The sequence below is a fragment of the Hipposideros armiger genome, unplaced genomic scaffold, assembly GCF_001890085.2.
Source record: "Hipposideros armiger isolate ML-2016 unplaced genomic scaffold, ASM189008v1 scaffold_109, whole genome shotgun sequence".
Taxonomy (NCBI): domain Eukaryota; kingdom Metazoa; phylum Chordata; class Mammalia; order Chiroptera; family Hipposideridae; genus Hipposideros; species Hipposideros armiger.
In genome coordinates, this window is record NW_017731459.1 from 1,299,516 (window position 1) to 1,319,922 (window position 20,407).

Consider the following 20,407-nt stretch of genomic DNA (forward strand, 5'->3'; position numbering starts at 1 on the left):
TGTTAGCAATATTTTTCAGGAGATTCTTATGGCTTGTAACAGGTGTTAACCATTCTAACCATAGCTTTCTTCACTGTAAAATACTATTTGCTTCGATAACCCAACCCGATTTGCTCAAAGAGCTCATGCAGATGTCAGAGAAAATTGTGAAAGGCTTTGAAATGGGCAAACAAGATTACTGATCTGGGTGTCTAGCTCACCCTTCCTGGTCACCACCCCCTTTCAATGTCTGAGCTATTATTTTACATTTCCGCAAGTTGTAGAAAACTGGTGATAATGCAAGTGACTCTTGTCCATAGAAATGCAAGTGAATTGTGTCTGGTGGAATGTAATGAATTATTACCCTGTGAATACTGACCACTTTTGCATGAATTTGTAAATTCATACCAGCACTCATCATTATCTACATATGCGTGGTGCTTGAATTCTCCTTTGAACCAAATGTGACACATCACTGATTCTCTCATTAATTAATGAGTCTAGTAAAAATTTTTACATGTGTTCATTTTATATTTGTATAAGAGTCCTGATTTTACCTTAAGTTTTAAAAATTATCCTTGAACAGGAGTGACTTTTCAGTAACTCATTCTATAGATCACAAGCTTCCTGGTCTTACAAATAACCTTAACAATCTTAATAGACTTGTAAGAAGTCATATGAGTGGCCAATATGGGATAAATTAATACATTGTCTGACCCTGCTGACTAAACTATACAGAGGGTGCCAAAAAAAGTATACATATTTTAAGAAAGGAAAAAAACTATTAAAATTGTAATGCTATATACTGATGGCAAAAGATGAATACAAGTCACGTTTGACTTCTGCAATTATAAGAGGTGCTCGAAGTGGTTACCATCAGCGTCCAGACACTTCTGATTGTGGCGAACTACTGGTTGAGCAATGTTGACCAAAGTGTCCACTTATATACATGGTTTTGACAGCCCCAGTAATTGTCAACCTTATCAGAGAGGAAACCCACCACAATCAATGTAGGCTGGAAAGTTTGGGGTAAGAGGAAGATGAGTGGACTTATAGCTTGCCTCTCTGGGTGACAGCCCATCTTCAGTCTACTTTCTACCCAAGGAGTTCTCAGTCCTGGTTCTCCCACCTTATCTCCTAAAGGGTAAAGAACCATAAATTGTCTCATTTGAATATGAACTAAATACTAGGTGTCCGTGCACTAAGCTTTACTGAATTTTAACGTAGTCTTTCCAGAATGAAGCTGGAGTGAATGTGGCTATCTCAATATGCTCCTGCAATGAATTTTCACCACCTCTTTTGTAATGGAGTTTGCAAGTGCCCCCCTACTTAAAGTAATTCTCTTGTTCTGCTATTTGTTCTATTCTTCCCTTATCCTTTCCTCACTGGAGAGAGAGAATGACTGCTCACTCACCAAGCTGCACAAGCACCCATGTCCCCTTTCCTGTGATGTCTCCTCATTGCAAAGCCTTCCCTGACTTCCCAAGACTGCTTGGTTGCCCCCTTGAGGTGCGGTAGCAGCATCCTGGATTATCTCCCGACCCACAAGATCTCACACTGAAGTGTACCTTCTTGTTTTCTCTTATGCCAGCCCCCAGCCTATGACCACCTGAGCTTTTTGAGGACAGGGTCTATCAGTTGTTCACCCAGCAGAGCGTAGGTGCTCATTCACTACATGATGAGTGGTGGATAGATGAAACATATCCTGGAAACAGCCAGACAAGGGTTAAAATCAGTTTTAACTTGATTTCCAATGGTGCTTTGAAAAAATCAGAAAGAGATGAATTCAGCCCATCCCATCTCCATGGCTTCTTGTGAATTTTAGCTAACGAGACAACTGATTGCCTGGTTTCATTCAAACTCACCCATGGAAAGAATCTGAGACTCACTGCTTCCAAGAAAGAGTCTGGTGATTCAAGAATCTAAATCCTAATTTAGGGTTATAAAAGAAAGTACATTTTTCTTTGAAGCCCCCCAAATTTAGGTGTTCTGACACACATTGAAATGTATCCCAGAATTTAATATATTGAAAAAGCAGTTCCCTCCTTCTTTCTCTTGGTTCCTAAGCTTTTTGTCCTCTCTCTCTCTCTCTCTCTCTCTCTCTCTCTCTCTCTCATTTTTCCCCCCTTATGAAACATGGCTATTATCATATAAATCTGTTTGGGGAGAACTAATAAAAATGAAAATGACTTAGATGTGAGAAGTTAAAGTAGGTTCTTTGGAATAGGCATTATATGGTCACTAAAATATGCATTTGAACATTTAAGTCTTTTATTTACTCTTTTAAAAAGGTTTTTATTAAAATATAGCTAACATATAATATTATATTAGTTTCAGGTGTATATTATAGTTATTCAACAGTATTTACCTGGCACTGTAGTTATTACCATATTATTGATTATACTCCCTATGCTAAAGGAGTGATCACCATGATAAATCCAGCAACCATCTGACACTGTACCACACTATCATAGTATTATTGACTATATTCCCTAGGCTGTATAGTGTATCCCCAAGACTTTTTTGTTTTGTACCTGGAACTTTGAACTTCTTATTCCTCTTTATCTTATCCCCATTTAAAAAATTTTTAATCACAGTTGACATTCAATATTATTTTATATTAATTTCAGGTGTACAACACAGTAATTAGATATTTATTTAATTTATAAAGTGATTTCCCCCTGACTAGTGTTCACCTGGCACCATACATAGTTATTACCATATTATTGATTACATTCCCTATGCTTTACTTTACATCCCCATGACTATTTTATAACTACCAATTTATATTTCTTAATTCCTTCCCCTTCTTCACTTACCCCCAACTCTCTCCCATCTGGCAACCATCAAAATGTTCTCTGTATCTATGAGTCTGTTTCTGTTTTGTTTGCTTGTTTGTGTATTTTGTTCTTTAGATTTCACTTACAAGTGAAATCACATGACATTTGTCTTTCACTATCTGACTTTACTACACTCAGCACAATACCTTCTAGGTCCATCCATGTCTCAGGTGGCAAGATTTCATTCTGTTTTATGGCTGAGTAATATTCCTTTGTATATATGTACCACCTCTTCTTTATCTATCTGTTCAGAGACAGCCAGGTTGCTTTCATATCTTGGCTATTGTAAATAATGCTTCAATGAACATATGGATGCACATGTCCCCTTTAAGTAGTATTTTGGGTTTCTTCAGATGAATACCCAGAAGTGGGATTACTAGGTCTTTCTTTGTCTCTTGTTATAGTCTTTGCTTTAAAGTCTATTTTGTCTTATATAAGTATTGCTACTCAGGCTTTTTGTTTGTTTGTTTCCATTTTCATGAAATATCTTTTCCATCCCTTTACTTTCATTCTGTGTGTGTCTTTCGATCTGAAGTGAGTCTCTTGTAGGCAGCATATATAGGGGTCTTGTTTTCTTATCCATTCAGCCCCCCCTCCTATCTTTTGATTGGAGCATTTAATCCATTTACATTGAAAGTAATTAATGATAGGTATGTAGTTATCGCCATTTTATTATTCATATTTATGACTTTTAATTTATTTTTATCTTAAAGAAGTTCCTCTAAGATTCCTTGTAATACTGGTTTGGTGGTGATGAACTCCTTTAGCTTTTTCTTGTCTGGGAAAATTTTTATTTGTCCTTTGCTTCTAAATGACAGGTTTGCTGTGTAGAGTAGTCTTGGTTGTAGGTCCTTATTTTTCATCACTTTGAATATTTTGTGCCAATCCCTTCTGGCCTGCAAAGTTTCTGTTGAGGAATCAGCTGCCAGTCTTATGGGAGCTCCCTTGTAGGTAACTAACTGCTTTTCTTTTGCTGCTTTTTAAGATTCTCTCTTTGTCTTTAACCTTTGGTATTTTAATTATAGTGTGTCTTGGTGTTGGATCTTTGGATTCATCTTGTTTGGGACTCTGCACTTCCTGGGCTCCTATATCTATTTATCAATGAAGTTTTCATTCATTATTTCTTCAAAGAGTTTTTCAATTCCTTGCTCTTTCTCTTCTCCTTCTGGTACCCCTATAATGCGAATGTGGGTATGTTTGACATTGTTCCAGAGGCTCCTTAAACTATCTTCATTGTTTTTAGAATCTTTTTTCTTTTTGCTGTTCTGATTGGGTTTTTCTGCTACCTTATCTTCTAAATCATTGATTCAATCCTCTGCTTCACTTAATCTACCGTTGATTCTTTAATGTATTCTTCATTTCAGTTATTGTATTGTTTATTTCTGACTGGTTCTTTATGTTTTCTATCTCCATTTTTATGTTTCCTATCTTTTTGTTGAAGTTCTCCCTGAGCTCATTGGGCATCCTTATAAACTGTTTTTGGAACTCTGCATCTGTTAGATTGCTTGTCTCCATTTTGTTTAGTTCTTTTTTTGGGGACCTTGTTCTGTTCTTTTATTTGGGATGTTTCTTTGTCACCCCATTTTGGCTGTCTCCCTGTGTTTGTTTCTGTGTATTAGGTAAGGCTGCTATGTCTCCCGGTCTTAGTAGAGTGATCTTATGTAGTACGTGTCCTGTGGGGCCCAGTGGCGCAGTCTCCTTGGTCACCGAGCCAGGTGCTCTAGGTGTGTCCCTTTTGTGGATTGTGTGTGTCCTCCTATTGTAGTTGAGTTTTAGTTGCTATTTGCACATCAATGGGAGGAATTGACCATCACTGGTTGTGAGGACTGGCCATTACTACAGAGATGGAGCTGTTGTGCAGGGACTGACCATGTGGAGCAGGATTTACTTTAGCAGGGCTCTGGTGCCTTCTCAGTTTGCCCTTTAAGTATGTTGTCCTTGGATGCAGCTGGGTGATATTCTAGCTTGGTTCAAAACTGGCTATGGGACAAGCCAGACTCAGGGTCACCTGGGAGAAGACACACTGCAGGCCAAATTCAGCCAAAGTCTGTGCCCTGCCCAAGGCCACCTGGCATGAGTCACAGAGCAATATGCAGATGGCTGCCACCTGCTCTGTGCTTGGAGGTGCCTTGAGAGGCCAATCTGGGGACCTAAGCCAGATGTCCTTAGTGCTGGCCTTGGTTGCTGCTCAGCCTGAGGTATGGGACATGCAGAAGGCAGATGCTGCTTGTTTGGGTTTTGTGAACCTTTGAGAGACTTTAGGAAAGTTTGTAGCATGAGCCAAAGCAGGTGGTTTGTATGAAAAATCCATTGGAAGCCACTTGGGTGGGCCTGAAAGTTGGCATGGTCTCAGAATCACCAGGGCTGAGCTAATGGTGTTGGCCGGTTGATGGAGACTCGGATGTGGTGGCTTCCTGGGGCTGCGCGCTGGGAAGGGGGAGGGCTTAACAAGGAAACAATGGCTTCCACCAGCTCCTCCATTCTTGAGAATATCGCTCCTTTAGCCCTCGTCCTGAGCCAGACATCTCAGTTTTCCCCTGTATGTCCCTGTCACTTCTCCAGCTGCTGTCCCAGTGCTATCTCAGAGCCAACAATTCTGTTGGTAAGTCCATGCACAGTCCTTTTAAGAGGAGTGCCTGGGACTCTGGCTGCCCTCCACCTCACTCAGTCACAATCTCCGCTGGTTTTCACAACCAGAAATTATGGGGGCTTCACTCCCTGGCACTAGAATTATGGGCTGGGGAGCCTGGTGTGGCTTTGGGAACCCTTGTTCCTTTGGGGGTAACCTCCGCAGCTGACGTATCCCTCCCAATTTTTAATGGTCACACGTGGGTGTGGGTCCAGCCCTTTCTGTGTCTCTGCCCCTCCTCCCAGCCTTGAGGTGGTTTCTTCTGTATGTCTTTAGTTGTAAGGCTTTGGTTCAGCTAGACTTCAGAGGATTCTTAATGATGGTTGTTTTGAAGTTTAGTTGTAATTTGATGTGGTCATGAGAGAAGGTAAGCACAACATTTATCTACTACACCATCTTGACCAGAACGCTCTCTTTTCTTTTTTTTTTATCCTTTATTTCAGAGTCTCTACAATGTTTTATAGATTTGTGTTTACTTGGAGTTATTTACATCTGCTGATTATTTACATGATACATCAACTCAGCAAAGCCATAAAAGTTATTCTTATTGATTTTTAAAAGATGTTTTGGTGTGAATAATAAATGATGGCTCTGAGACTGTTTGCAGACTACTGAACCCAAAACAGTAAGGATAATGGGACTGGTAACATTGTTAATATGGAGGGCAGGATTTACTTTCTTCAAAAAGCTAAGCATGTGTTATTAAGCTCTTGCTAATAATGTGTGTGTGTGTGTGTGTGTGTGTGTGTGTGTATGAATGAATGTGTATTTGTGCATGAGTGTGTGAAAGTGTGCACGTGAATGTGAGTGTGTGACTGTGTGTTCATGGAGATCTGACTGTGAGTGTGTGAGAGTGTATGTGCACATGTATCACACACACATACCCACCCACTTGGCCAAGAGGATGATTTGACACATGGTCAATGTGAATGCACAAGGTGGAAAATAATGATAATGCTGTCAGTGCTGATTATAATGGGGTTCTCCAATTTATATTTCAAGTAGTATTTTAAAGAGCTTTGCTCATGAATTAAGCTGGCAGTTCATAAAGTAATTATCTGAACTCTTTAAAAAAACTTGATAATAAGGGTTATTGGTGGAAATTGTTGGAGACCCTCAATTACAGAAGGTCATCTACTTACTATACAAGCTCATTACACTCTGAGAAACCTGAGTGACTCTTTAATGCTTCCAGACCACAAATCATCAGTAATAATTGGAGATCCCACACATGATGGCCTCACATCTTTCATATTAATGGTAAAATCCCATGCCTATGGCGTGCCATGTCAGCAACTGCAAAACCTACTTATAAGATGAGGGACGGAGTATCACAGCCTCCTTATCTCTGGACCAATTAGATAAAGCCTCATTGGATGTGTTCATAGGCCAGAGAGAGCCTTTGTGTTTTTTCTGCTATATATCCTTAGGGTAATTTTAATGAGGTTGCTCAGAAGACTAGGAAATAAAACATATTCTGAAGAGAAAGTATCAAAAGTATACTGTGCACCTCGCTTTGTACTGGACATGAAATTCCACCTTTCGTTTACATTATCTTGTTAAATTAAATATCCAGTCTCCCTAGGAAGGAGAAAACTGAGGCTCCAAGAAATTAAACAGTATGCTCAAATTGGTGCGGCTAGTGATAATCAGAGCTGGAGGGTAGGCCTGGTCTATGTGACTCCCAGATATTGCTCTTTTCTGTCCTGCTACCTGTTCTCTACTATCTCTGCCCATGATGGTGGAAAGATAGAGCATTATCATGGGATGTGAGCTCCAGCAGTTTGGAAAGGTAATGGTGGATGAATTTATGATGAAGTTTATTTTGCACTGAAACTGTAGCAAAACAGACTGTGTGGAGCCTCTGTCATTAGACAGCATTTGGAGACTAATGATGCGACCACAGCACTTCTAAGAGGAGTACTCAGTGCCCTAAGAATAAGGGGGCAGCACCTGGCTTCTCGTCTCTGAGGCCCATTCCTCTACCCTCAACTGTGAGTGCTCAGTAAAGGCGTAGCAGGGATTCTTCCAAATTGTCTTAAACCCTTTGTTCTTTGTGAATATGATGACCATGGGCTACTTTTGGTCTCCTTTTCTATAATTTCTGCTTGACAAATAGTATTCATCACAGGGTCAAGGTCCATTCCTCTAGGACACAGTTCCTGGCTAGCCCCTCTGAGCTTGGTTTGCTTCCTCTTTTGTAGTTTCCATTATACCATCATGTACTTGATGTGCCCGCTAATTGTAGATGTCAGGTACAGCATTAGTTCACTTAATCTCCACCATATTCATTCGTTCATTCATCACTTATCTAGTAAGCATCTACTATATTTCAAGAACTGTACTACAGGGATATAAAGGTTAGCTATTACGGATTTGTTCTCAGGGAGTTTACAAGTGGTACAGAGGTTAACCAAATAGTTCCAGAAGTATATTAATCCAAGTTGAGAAAGTGCTTTAAAAGAAAGGAATGTGGTGTCATGAAAGTATATAACAGAGGAAACTCAGATCGTGGGTACCAGAAAAGGCTGCGTTGAGAAAGTAAAGTCTGAGCTGAGATCTCGTGGGTACACGACAGTCACTGGAACAAAGTGTGTGTGTGTGTTGTGATGGTAGTGGTGTTAGGTGGATAGGAGGGTGAAAGAAGGGAGGAAGAAAAATCCCTTGGCAGGTGGTGGTGTGTTCCTTCTGGGGAAGGAAAGAGGTTATTGTGGGTGGAGCAGAGAGGTGTGGAGAACACAATGTAGATATGTCACCAGGGATGAGACCGTATGGGTCCTGGAGGTCCCTGTAAATATCCTGGTCTTTACACATGGGAAATGGGAAGACACTGGATAGTTTTAAGCAAAGATATATATGTCATGAGCCAACCTAATGCAGGCATATGATGATGTTCTTTTATAAGTGAACAAGCAAAGGCTCGAATGAGCTTCATGGGGGAGGGGTCATACAGGTGAGAGGCTTAACTTCTACTTAAATGCATGTCAAGTGATGCCCACACTTTTTATTCGTAAACATTCAGTGAATCCATGTTGATATGGTCATTCCCTTTCTCTCATTTCTTAAGTCTGTACAGGGAGCATCTACTTCTGGAGTATGAATAGAACTGATTGGAACTAACATTATTAAGCTCCTACTATGTACCCGATATTGTTATATTATTTAATCCTGGCCATCCTATAAGGGCAGGCCTTATATCCCTATTTTCAAGATAAGAAAATAGAGGTTCAGAAAGTTAGGTGATGTGCTCTATTGTTAGAAAGTAGATTAGCTGGGATTTGAATCCATTTTATCTGACTCCAAAGTTTAAACAACCCCCCGTACACTGTACTGTCCCCTTAGAGTCCTCCGAACTCAAAATGGATGGGAAGGGAAGAGTGGGAAGCAAGACTAGAAACACAGAGACCAGGTAGGGCCTGCTACCCCAATCCAGGAGAGAGATGAAGGTCGGGTGGCTACAGTAGATTTTAGGCAAAGAGAACCAGCAGGACTTGAACATTAAACGCCTTTTGAGCACAAGGCAAAGGGAAGCCTGGTGGCTGGCTTGAAGCCTGGGAAGATGGTGACATTATTGACCCTAGGGAGCAGGTTTGTGGGAGGGAGTGGGGAGCTGCTGTGCGCCATCCACTCGTAGGGTAGGCAGGTAGGGATGTGTATCTGGAAGTCGGTAGAGCGATTTGGACTGCTGGCTGTTGGCAGGAAAAGCTTTCCTGATTATTAAGCAGATATGTAACAAATGCTTGCTGAAGCGATGATGCATCTGCTCTGATCTCGGACGGTTGGCTTTGCCGGTTGGGCTTTCTTTGCCCTCAAGCTCACACTCCTAACATTCCCTGTACTCTCACTTCCTTTGTTTTCTTTCCTGAAGAGAATGCCCAGGGGGCTCCCCTGGATCAGAATGCAGGTGGATAGGAATGGTATTTTGTTAAAAGGAACTTTTTTTCTACTTTATGGTTTAAGGAGAAAACAATAATTCACAAAGTCCCAGTTCATTCAAGGAATTTTACCAGATCCCCAAAGCATGGCCTTACACATTCTAAATCAAGTGCCTGGCTTTTAAAATGGGAACCTACACTCTCTTGGCAAAAGAAAAAAATGTAAGTATGATTTATTACTCCAATCTCGCAGTCTATGTAATGCAGACATTTCACTCCTGGGAACGAACAGTCCTGTGTGCTTTGCAGAAGCCTGTAAACGTTTGATTCGTGACCAGACAACTTGACTTTTAATGGCCTGCAACTGACTAAAATAAGCACAAAAAGTTACGACCGCCACCAGGCAGCTAGACGTCATTCCTCAGTACCCCAATAACATTCTATATTTAGCAGGATTTTTTTTTTCATCTAATGACTTCAGAATAAAATTCTCATATAAAATGGTGGGACACACACAATGAGAAATTGTTAAAACTTAAATTTGAGATACCCAAATGATAATTTCAAGGACAAACTATAATGTATTTATTGCAAAGTAAATACTGGGGGTGCCAAAAAAATGTATACACACGACTTGTATTCATCTTTTGTTATCAGTATATATTGAGTACTACAAAACTTAATACAGTTTTTTCCTTTCTTAAAATGTGTATATATATTTTTTGTACCCTCTGTCTATGCCATCCTTGTCTTCATCAGCAGATAGGTAATTGTGGACCATCAGCTGAAGGCAAAGCAGCACCCCAGTGATGAATTCTAGGCGGGCGCTAACCTTCAGGGCTTGTTACATCTCTGATAGATAAGGGCTTCACTTGGTAAACGCCTTCTCCTCCTATGCTGATGCCAGACTGTTCAGGTAGCATTTACAACTCCAGCCAGGGACTTCAGCGTGACAATTCTTACTCAATGATGGAGAAAACTCGGATGCACAAAAGCACAAATCTAAGAAGCTGGGGTCTAGGCCCTGGACTCTGCTCTGGAAAGGCCCAAGAATCACTTGGAAGCAGACCCTAGAGGAACACTGCAACAAAGCCGACCTTGGGTGTGAGCCAGGAGGAGATACCAGCCTCTGGCAGGATGCACACATCTGCTGTAGAGTATCTCTGGAGGTTGCAGCATGAAGGGCAGTGAGCTGCTGAAGCTGACCCAATGGCTATGGAATCAGGAAAACAGGGTCTAACTGGAGCTTTTTTAGTAGCTCTCTCTTTTTAAGGGGTTTTGGGGCAAGTGGAAGAGGAAAGGCAGATTTCATTGAGGTGGGCAACCATATTCTAGCAAGTGCGAGAAGGACCATGGCTGGGAAATATCATAAGCCCAAGGGCGTGGAGAAGCCCAGATAGCCCTAAGGTGGAGAGATAAGTCCTTCTGGAAACCATCTGAAGGGAGTGACTGGTGACAGGTAACTTGGCCTGCATGGCATTCAGACAAGTGAAGTCCACCCCCAGATGGAGGCTATTTCACTAACGCTCTCACATTTCAGTAGTTTTCAGTGCTAATTTATCTTTTCATTCTCTTCATAATTGGAAAGAACCAATCTCCAAAGGCCCATTTGACTGGAAAAGCAGCCTCTTCTATCCTGCTCTAGGACTGGAAGACACCAAGGCCTTCTCCCTAGATTACTTATGTTTTGGGGTGATGAATCAAAGGAAAGAGTAAAGCCTTTTCTTCGAGATAGGCTGATGAACACCACATTATAAAAATTGTAACAATTACCAGTTACTGACTGTTTATGATGACTAGGTACGGTGCTATGCTATAGGCTTTATGAACATTATTCATTTCATCCTCACAAATACCCAACAGGAGAGAGGTCATTATTATTCTTTTATACATAAGAAAATCAGAGTATTGAAATGTTTCTAAATTGCTTAAGGTCACACAGGGGTGAATGCAGGATTGACTCCAGCTTAACTACCCTTGAAACATGAGGAACCTAAACTGTGGTCAAGAAAGTTTCAGATTTCATAAGGATCACAAAGCTCACCTAAACCTCCCCACCATGTCAGTTACCATGAGTGGGATGGGCCATACCTCAGGGTGTGAGCCTGGGGGAGATATCAGTCTCTAGCAGGAGAAACAAATAGTTTTAGTTTGCTTCTTCAATCAACGTTAATTTGGGCATTAAATAAATTTTTTATTTTCTATTAGACCCCCCAGGATGCCAAGTACATTTGATGCTCAACTTTTATGAAAGCTTCCATTAGCAGTCCTGTTGACAATGTGCTAAAACAGTGCTTCTTAAAGTGTGGTCCCAGATCAGCAGCATCAGAACCACCAGCAGACCAGTTAGAAATGCAAATTCTCAAGCCCCACCCCAGATCTGCTGAATCAGGAACTCCAGGGATTGGTTCCAGCAATGTATGTGTTCACCAGCCCTGCAGGCGATTGGATGCTCACTAAAGCCTGAGAATCACTGCTCGAAAGCATGAGGAGGCAGCACAAATTGAATTATTTGTTTCACATGGAAAGACATTGACTTAAAATATTTTTTTTCTTTCTCTCATTCATTCTTTTCTTTTTCTTTAAAACATGTTTTTACCTCATTTCCAAATCTTCATTCTCCTGTGGTACAAATTTGTACAAGGCAACATAGGTGTTCATCTGTAATGGATCTTTGGAAAGAAGTCCCTGAAAGAGAAAATAAAAGAAAAATGAGGGAAGGAAGGAAGAAGAAATGGAGAGAGGCAAGAAAAAAAAAACACACAAGGAAATGGAGAAATTAATGCAATGTAATTCAGTGTGTGGCTCTTAAGTGTTAAAATATCTAATCATTATTAAAAGCTGTGTTTCAACCATCGGTTTATTTTTAATTTCTTAGCTGAGTTTGATTTCATTGCAAACCATTTGAAAACAATCATGTGGAAGTCTTTGTCAGAAATACTACAGTTTTCTTAAAGTAACTTTTTTAGGATATAGTTGTTCATGGGGTTGGCCCAGGAATGAGAATATTCTCTTTATAGAAAGAGTGGCATGTGAATAGAAGAAACAGCTTCCTACAACGGACTTTTCATTAGTTAGCCTAAAATTTGGTATCTAGCATAGCACAGGGAACCAGGTATATTCATCTGGAAATTCGTTCATTCACGTTGTGGAAAAAAATGTAGACTTTGGCATCAGGCTGATATATCATGGAATCACCATCTCCTAACTATGAAACCCTGCAATAATTATAATAAAAGTTACCATTTTTGATAGCAGTTGGTTACATGCATTAGCATACTCAAACCTCACAATTGCCCCATGAGGTAGATTCTATTGTCCCCAATTTGTAGACTGTACGAAATTCTTACAAGTGTTATATAAATATTAGCTATTATTGTGAACCAAATAAATGTTAATAGATAAATGTCTACACTTTATAATGAATGCAATAAATGAAAAGTTATATAATACATAGCATAAAATTATGTAATATTACATATCATAAATTCGATATTATATATTACATATATTTGCATAATATGTAACATGTATATATACATAATATACAATTCTATGCATATATATTATATAATTATATAATATATTTAATGCATAATAATAATAAATCTATTGTATATATAAAACATACACAAAAGTTGCACAGTACTGTATTTTTTTATGATTCACTCTGCTATCCAAAGCCCAAGTGCCTTATGCTATATATTTCTATTCTACTCTATTCTGTTCTATTCTTATACATCAATGAACATAAAAATATATAACTATATACTTATATACTATAAAACAATTGTAACATATTATGTAACTATCTAATATACATTCTATAGAGTATATACCAACTTCTATGTAACTAATATAATGAAAACAAAAGTGTACAACACAACACTTATCCTTTTTACCTTTGATGTGCCTTTTACCTTTGATATTCCTGTTTTACTCCATGCTATCTATTCTATGGCAAATTATGCTACATTGCTGTCTTGTATTCTCTAAAAGTGCTGGTCTGGGACCCACTAAATTGATACCATGACCCATGTGGGTGGTGACCGGCAGGCAGTATGATCTAAGGATCCTGTCTGGTTTGCCTTCTGGGACATCCATAAATACCTGGTCATTCATGTTCTTTGCTTGGTCTCTGAAATCGTCAGTGCCATTTTCTGGATACGTAAACACTGAAGGAGACAAGAGAAAGTGGGAGCTTTATGAATCCCATCACCATATTTTGTAAACATGCCTGAAAAACGTGCCTTTATTTATTCCCTGTACCGTAGCTTCTCCTTCCCGTCGCACTACCTTTTCCTTGTCCTCAGTGACCCAGCTGTCACGTTGTCACGTTGCTTTCCACGTCATCCCTGCCTCCCTGTGCAGCATTCTGCACCACCGTCTTTGCATGCGCACACCCTGTACACGCCTCCATCTGGCACACATCCTCTTGACTGCTTGGCAATTGTGCGTTCACAACCTGGTCTCCTTTGGCAGTGCTCGTCTCATGAGCGGAAACCATGCCATTCATCTTTGTTAAATGTATCAAATGATTTGTTAATGGGATAGAGGGTGAGGTATGGCCCAATTGAATTGTATTTGAGTTACCTTTTCTAAAGACCAGATTCTTTTATCTATTTTCAATATCTTGATTCTAGTTTCTTAATGGTATCTATATTCTATTTTGCAGATTAAAGCTTTAGTTTTAAACTTCAAAATATTTCCTTGATCTCGTATTGTCAGTGCATTGAGGCTGTTATTTGGAATAAAAAATAAAATCGTGGTTTCTCCTTATTTTGTTCTTGGGATGTATAATTCTTGTCCTTTTGCATTTAAGCAGCCACTCTGTAGCTTTTGAGAAAGAACAAGGCTTCTCAAAATGGGCAGGAGGTTTTCACTGCCAACATAGACAGCTGTGGGTATGAGGGCCCTGCCTTAGCTTCTTCTAGCCACCAAGTCTACACCAGTGATCAATGTCATGGCCTTATTCTCACTGCCTGTGTCTTCCTTAAACACAAATGTGGCAAATGCATCCAAGTTTATACATTACAGTTACACTTTCTAAACTAACCTACCATTTAGATGACTTGACATTTAAAAATGAAACATTGCAGTTTTATTCTTCCCTTTGGTCTCCCTTCAGATTATCATGGAAATATCAGTGGAGGAAGAGAAACACACCACAGAAAGCTCTGTAAGCTATTTCAGTTAGTGCACTGACAATCTTCCTTTGTCCTTAAAATGGATTCAATAGCTGATGTAGAAAACACACTTCAGAACAAGAGCCCCTATAAATGGACCAATGCTTAGTAAACACCTATTCTCCACAGTTAATAGGTCCAGAGCGTGTGGACGCAATTCCATTATCCCTAGCAGGTCAGTAAGCAGTCATTGGGGGAGCTCTGGTTTGCAAGTAGGTGGAAAATGAAGACCTGATCCTATGGGGCTCATCTGCCTCAATATTTGGCCACTCAACTTAATAGTTTAAAATGAATGAGGCCAGCAAAAATTTTCTCTGGCATTATGTGATGACCTGAAGTCCTGGTGTAAATACTTGATTCCTTAATGATAAAACCCTATACTTCTAAAAAAACATTGAATATTTCAATGAAAACATGCAAAGAGAATCTTCCTAGAAAATTCTTGATTGGAGCTAAAAAGGGGGACTCCATAGGTGCATATGCAATGATCAGTTTGGATTGGTTTTACCATTTTTTAATTTCACATTATTTTAGCTTTTGGTTGAATATCCATTAGGCATCTGGTTTGAACTGTGTATCACTTTTGTGAACTCCGTTAAAAATTATTTAAAGTGACCCCCAAATGTGTTTTCAGCTATATGATTGCAAGCAGAAATGGAATAGTGCAAAAATGATTTTTAAAATCCATTCCTTCCAGAATCAAGTCTAAGATTTTGATGTGAGGGAAAAGGAATAAAGAAAGGTAACTATTTTACCAAAATTACATCATGCACACCTTTCATGTTTGGTGCTTGAAATGCATTTTATTTAAAAAATTTGGTTGTTGATTTCATCCATGACAAGTAGTCAAAGAATATGTCCTTTATGTAGACATACTTTCTAATGTTACAGATGCAAAAAGAAGCTTTAGTTTTGGCCACAACCCCAAAGGACTTTCTTTTGTGCCTTCTTCCTATTCTGTCTGTCTTTTTTGCTCTGCGGTCCTGCCAGGCCCATGTCCACCACTGTGTTTTCTAATGAGATGATTATTTGGTTTTTCTTCTTAACCAGTTACATTACCGATTTATCTGACACTGATGCCAATTTGCATTCCAGGAATAAGTCCATCTTGGTAATTATGTATTATCCTTTAAAAATACATTATTGGATTCAGTTTACTAAGGTTTTGTTTGAGATTTCTGCGTCTGTTTTCCAGAGGGGAGTAGCCAGTGATTTGCCTTTCTCATGCCATCTTTGTTTGGCTTTGAGGTCAAACTGGTTTCAGAAACTAAGAGAATGCTACTGCCCTTCCTCCTTGCCATGTTTTGTTGTCCTGAAAAAGCTTATATAGTGTGTAAATATTTTATTCCTGAAGTGTTTGGTAGAATTTACTTATAAAGTTGTCTGGGCCTGGTATTTTCATGGTGCAAAAATTTAAAATATTGATTCAGTTTCTGTCACGATTAGAAGCAAATTCAAGTTCTCTGTTACTTCTTGAGTTAGACTTGGGTCATTGATATTTTTTCTTGGTACTAAAGATACTAAGTGTGTGTTGCAGAAACACACCATAAATGTTTGCAACTGTAATTTGGGAATTGTCCACTGGAGGGGGACCAGAACCAGGGGCATCTGCCAAAAGAGCCATTAACACATTTGCTTCCTTTTTTGGGGGACAACTCAAAATGTGCGATTTAGAAGCAGTGCATGCTAAAGGCAATGATAAATTTTCCAAACCTGAGCTTGTCATTTTCCCTTCTGGGCACAATTTCTTTGCTTCAGTGCAACGTAAGGTGCTATTGGGCTCTGTAATATCCTCACATGGATGTGAGTAACCCTGTCCGTTTTTGAAGAATACTTCTAGGAATCTGTCTTGCTTACGTTTCATTCCCTCTGCCTCCCTTCCAGGAAAGTTATGATCATATACAGTCAGACTGAAATGCAATTATTGATGTTAGCCAGTAACATGATTATCTGGCATTTTGAGCTGAAATAGGCAGCCTAGATTTGACTGCTCCCTTTGCTCGTGATCTTGCTTCTAGGGGAGTCTCCGGCATTTAAACCAAAAGTGAGGACCAATAACTCTTCCCATCCATATTTCTGATGCTTCCTGGAACAGTGCTGACAACAACCAGAAACACTCAGAGCTGCCCAAAGTCTTTTATAAAAGAGATAGAAGAGATGGTGCTCTTAGCAGTAAAGAAATGAGCACGAATTGTACCTTCTTCTAAGGTGGCTTTGGAAATGTTCCTCAAGGATTTGTCGTGACCCCTGGCTGGCAGAAATAAGACCTGTGTGCACTGTGTATTTGTTAGAACATAAATGAAACATGTAATGCAGAACTGCTTGTGACCGGAAGCCCAAGCGCTGCTCCTGAAAAGCCAGCATCCTCCTTGCCATGGCAGTGAGAAGACTGGTGGGAACTCGGACCCCATACGCAGGGTGTTTTCTCTAGGTTGTTTCTCAAACTGCATGGACAAGGGATGAAATCCAATCAAAGGAAAATGTTTTGAAGCAAACTGCTGCATAATTAATCCCTCTAGCTTCCAAGGTCATGTTATAAAGGAAGCTACTCCTGATCAAAAGAATAGCTAATAGATCTCCAAAGATTTTTAGAGCTTGATTGCTTGCTAAGTTCTTTTAACAGATTTCTTTGAATAAGGCTGTGAAAAAAACCCCTTAACATAAAAGAGATGGCATGGCAAATAATCAGCTTTGTGGCTGAGTGTATTACTCCATGCCTCAGTTTCATTATCTATATAGTATGTGTGTGTGTGTGTGTGTGTGTGTGTATTGAACTCTATGACTTAAAACCTGCTTCTCAAACTTAGTAAGATTCATATCACAGATTCATATCATAGATTCATAAGCAGAGTCTGAACTTCTAACAGGATCTTTTAGTGGTGCCCGGACTGCTGGTCAATGGGCCACACTTGGGGTAGTGAGTCTCTAAGCTGCGTCTCTGACACTTGATGACCTTATGATGACTTTATTAACAGTAACTGTACTTCATATTGATGATTCCTAAATATAGCTCTTTGCATTATACAATTATATGAAGACCACTTTTTGAGTCAAGAACCCCCCAGGGCAAATAGAGACCTTACCACTAAAGGAATGGGTGAGCAATAGCATCAATAAAACTGGACCAGGATGGCTGAGGCAGTGAGGTAAGGGAGGACGCATACTGGGCATGACTTTGAAGAGCAGCAGCTAAGATCCACTGACAGATTAGATATGAGGTGTGAGAAGGGCTGATGTCAGAAGCTTGGCCTGATCAACTAGTAGAATGGAATTCCTATGTACTGAGCAGGGGTAGCTGGGGAAGAGCTGGTTTGGGTGGGTGGGCACAGGAATCTGGAGTCCGGTGTTAACTTGAAGATGCCTGTTCCATATTCAGATCCCATATCCAGGAGGCTACAGGTGTCTGGGGGCAGCAAAGAAGCCTAGTGCTGCAAGTGGAGTTTCCAAGTCATTAGTGTATGAATGGTAGTTACATTCATTATCTCATTTAAAGATCACAACACCCTATGGGGTCGGTCTTATTTAGAGATGAGGTGATTAAAGCAGAGAAAAGCTAGGTCACTGCTTCATGGCCACATAGTCACCAAGTTAAGTCCAGCAGTCTGCCTGCAGAGCAAGCAGGGGCCAAGGACCAAATATGCCCAGTGCAGTTAGAGATGAGGAGACCATCACATTGGAGAAAAGCGTCAGGTGAGGGTGCAGGTAAAGTCAGACTCAGGAGACAGAGCAGCTGACCAGACCTGAAGCATTAAAATGCAGGCATGTCTGGTTTATACACCAGTCTCTGGTGATTTGGTTCTTCAGATGCCCAAGAACTCCAGGGTTGCTGACCAAATTCAGTTGTTGGACCTGTGATGCTGGACAGACGTGGGCTGGGATGGTCCTGCAGTGTGACTGCTCCCTGTGAGGGTCCTCTGGCAGCCGTCACTCTTTGATTTGTCTCTCTAATGGCACTGCTAAGTGCTCAGTGAATGTTTGCATCGATCTAAAAGTATGGTTTTCCCCATGTGATGCTAAAGAATCCTTACCCTCACAGAGTGCTTTAGCAGATGTTGTGGGCGTGGCAGGGGGGCCATGGTGAGCTCTGATGCTTATTTAGCAAGGAGAGTTGTGGGGAAGCCAGGCATGTGCTGCCTTGTGGGACCCAGAGGCACAGTCCTAACTAGAGAAGGGATATACATGGATTCCTAGAACTCAGGAAGTGGGGATGATACCTCGTAAGATCGCTGCTGACAAAGCAGCGAGGGGATATTGAATGCAGAGTTTCTGCTTCCAGTCTGGAAAAGGCTGGGCAACTAGGCAAGTGGGAAACCTCCCCAAGGTGGCACATTCCCACATTTCACACCCGGGATGAGAGTCGGGAGGGATGGCTTCCGCCTCCGGGATGCACTCAGCCTGAGTAAATGACATGTGTCAGGATGTGCAAGCTTGCTGGATTAGGCGTAACCTGAGGACAGCATTTGTGACCTGTGTACCTTTGCTGGTGATAGTAAATGTTTTGTAAATGTGTTTTGGATAAACGAGTGGAGATGAAGCAGTTGTTCCCATGAGAGAGGCTGGGCAAGACGCATTCATAAGGCGTTAGTTATGTTTCCTTAACACATTGAGGATGGGACATTTAAATATATCGACACAAATCTGCGTCACTGGTCCACATTAGGCTCCGGTTTCAGGGGCCGTTCTTTGTTAATGTTAGCAAGCAACGGGATTCAGTTAGCATTTAATAAATATTTTAGAAATTACTGTAACAAGGGCTTAAGCTATTAGGAAATTACATAATAATAATGAATGTTTGGCTATACCTATCAGAGTTTCAGTTATCTCTGCAGGGAAGGAGTCGAGTGTGCGGCCCCTACCTGCCTCCCTGGCACCACCACCCACCTGGTTTGAGGTACTTCTGGTGTAGCATGGAGCAGCTTCTCTGTGGCATAGTTGGCTAACCTTACGTAAGTCAGTGGGGGAAATGCACATTAACAAGGAGGTCTGAAAGTGACTCTTTAACCCCAGTATAGCTAAGTCCATAATACCTGAGAACTCAGGACACAGAACTCAGGGACCGTTATCGTCAGATCACTGAAACCCAATGAGTGATTATGCCCAGTTTCTCTCCAGAATGTTGAGCACTTGCCCAGACTGAATTCCATAGCCAGCAGAGGAAGCGAGGGGACCGGAAGTCTACTTTCCCCGCCCACTGACTTGCACGACTAACGTGATTGGCATTTGTGCTGGGCAGTGCCTGGGGTCCCATTCCCTCACTCACCACTGTTGCTGCGTTTCCGTAGGTCATACCCTCCTCCTGGCCCGTCAGCTTCTTCAGGCACCTCCACAAGATCTGAAGTCTTGGAGAAAAGAGGGAACAGCGTGCAATGAGCAGTGTCCTATCAGTGGGCTAACTGAGTAGAGATTTCAGTGTCAGTAGAGGAGCTAAGGGGGAATAATGACAGTGTCTTAAGAATCCAGTCACTGCTGTCTTGTCTGTTTGGCTAACTTCAGAGAGGCTGTGTTTTCCCTCGTGGGCACTGGCCCCCCTTTCAGGTGTCTGTGGCAGGCTCAGGGCTTGGCACATGATAGGCACTCAGTGAGTGTTGAATGAGATGCCTGGGTCACAGCTAGCTTCTTCCCAGGAAGCGACAACAGAGAGAAATCAGAATTTCTGCCCATATGCTTTCACTTAAAATTTTCAAGAAAGTATAGCTTTTTCTATAGGTGAGTTTTAAATATTAATTATAGAGCATAAGATGCATTATTGAGAGATGCACTACTTAGGTATGAGTCAAGTGCTGTTTCCATTGCTGAAAAAAATCAATTGTTTTTGTAATACTTATTCTGCCCTTTTTAAAAACTAAGACAAATCATAGTTGTTCTTCCACTTAGGTTACAGAACAGCAGCAGCAGCAA

The 20,407-nt window shown here is 40.7% G+C and overlaps 1 protein-coding gene across 1 annotated transcript in view; it reads right to left on the bottom strand.

Annotated features, from left to right (window-relative positions):
* STAC (SH3 and cysteine rich domain) overlaps window positions 1-20,407 on the bottom strand; it is a 132,877-nt gene that overhangs the window by 13,072 nt on the left and 99,398 nt on the right. Inside the window, exons 6-8 of the mRNA XM_019647154.1 lie at window positions 19,770-19,848; window positions 13,434-13,498; window positions 11,923-12,011 (exon numbers count right to left, since the gene is read on the bottom strand). Coding sequence (XP_019502699.1) covers window positions 11,923-12,011; window positions 13,434-13,498; window positions 19,770-19,848 — 233 coding nt within the window. The remainder of the gene's footprint in view (window positions 1-11,922; window positions 12,012-13,433; window positions 13,499-19,769; window positions 19,849-20,407) is intronic.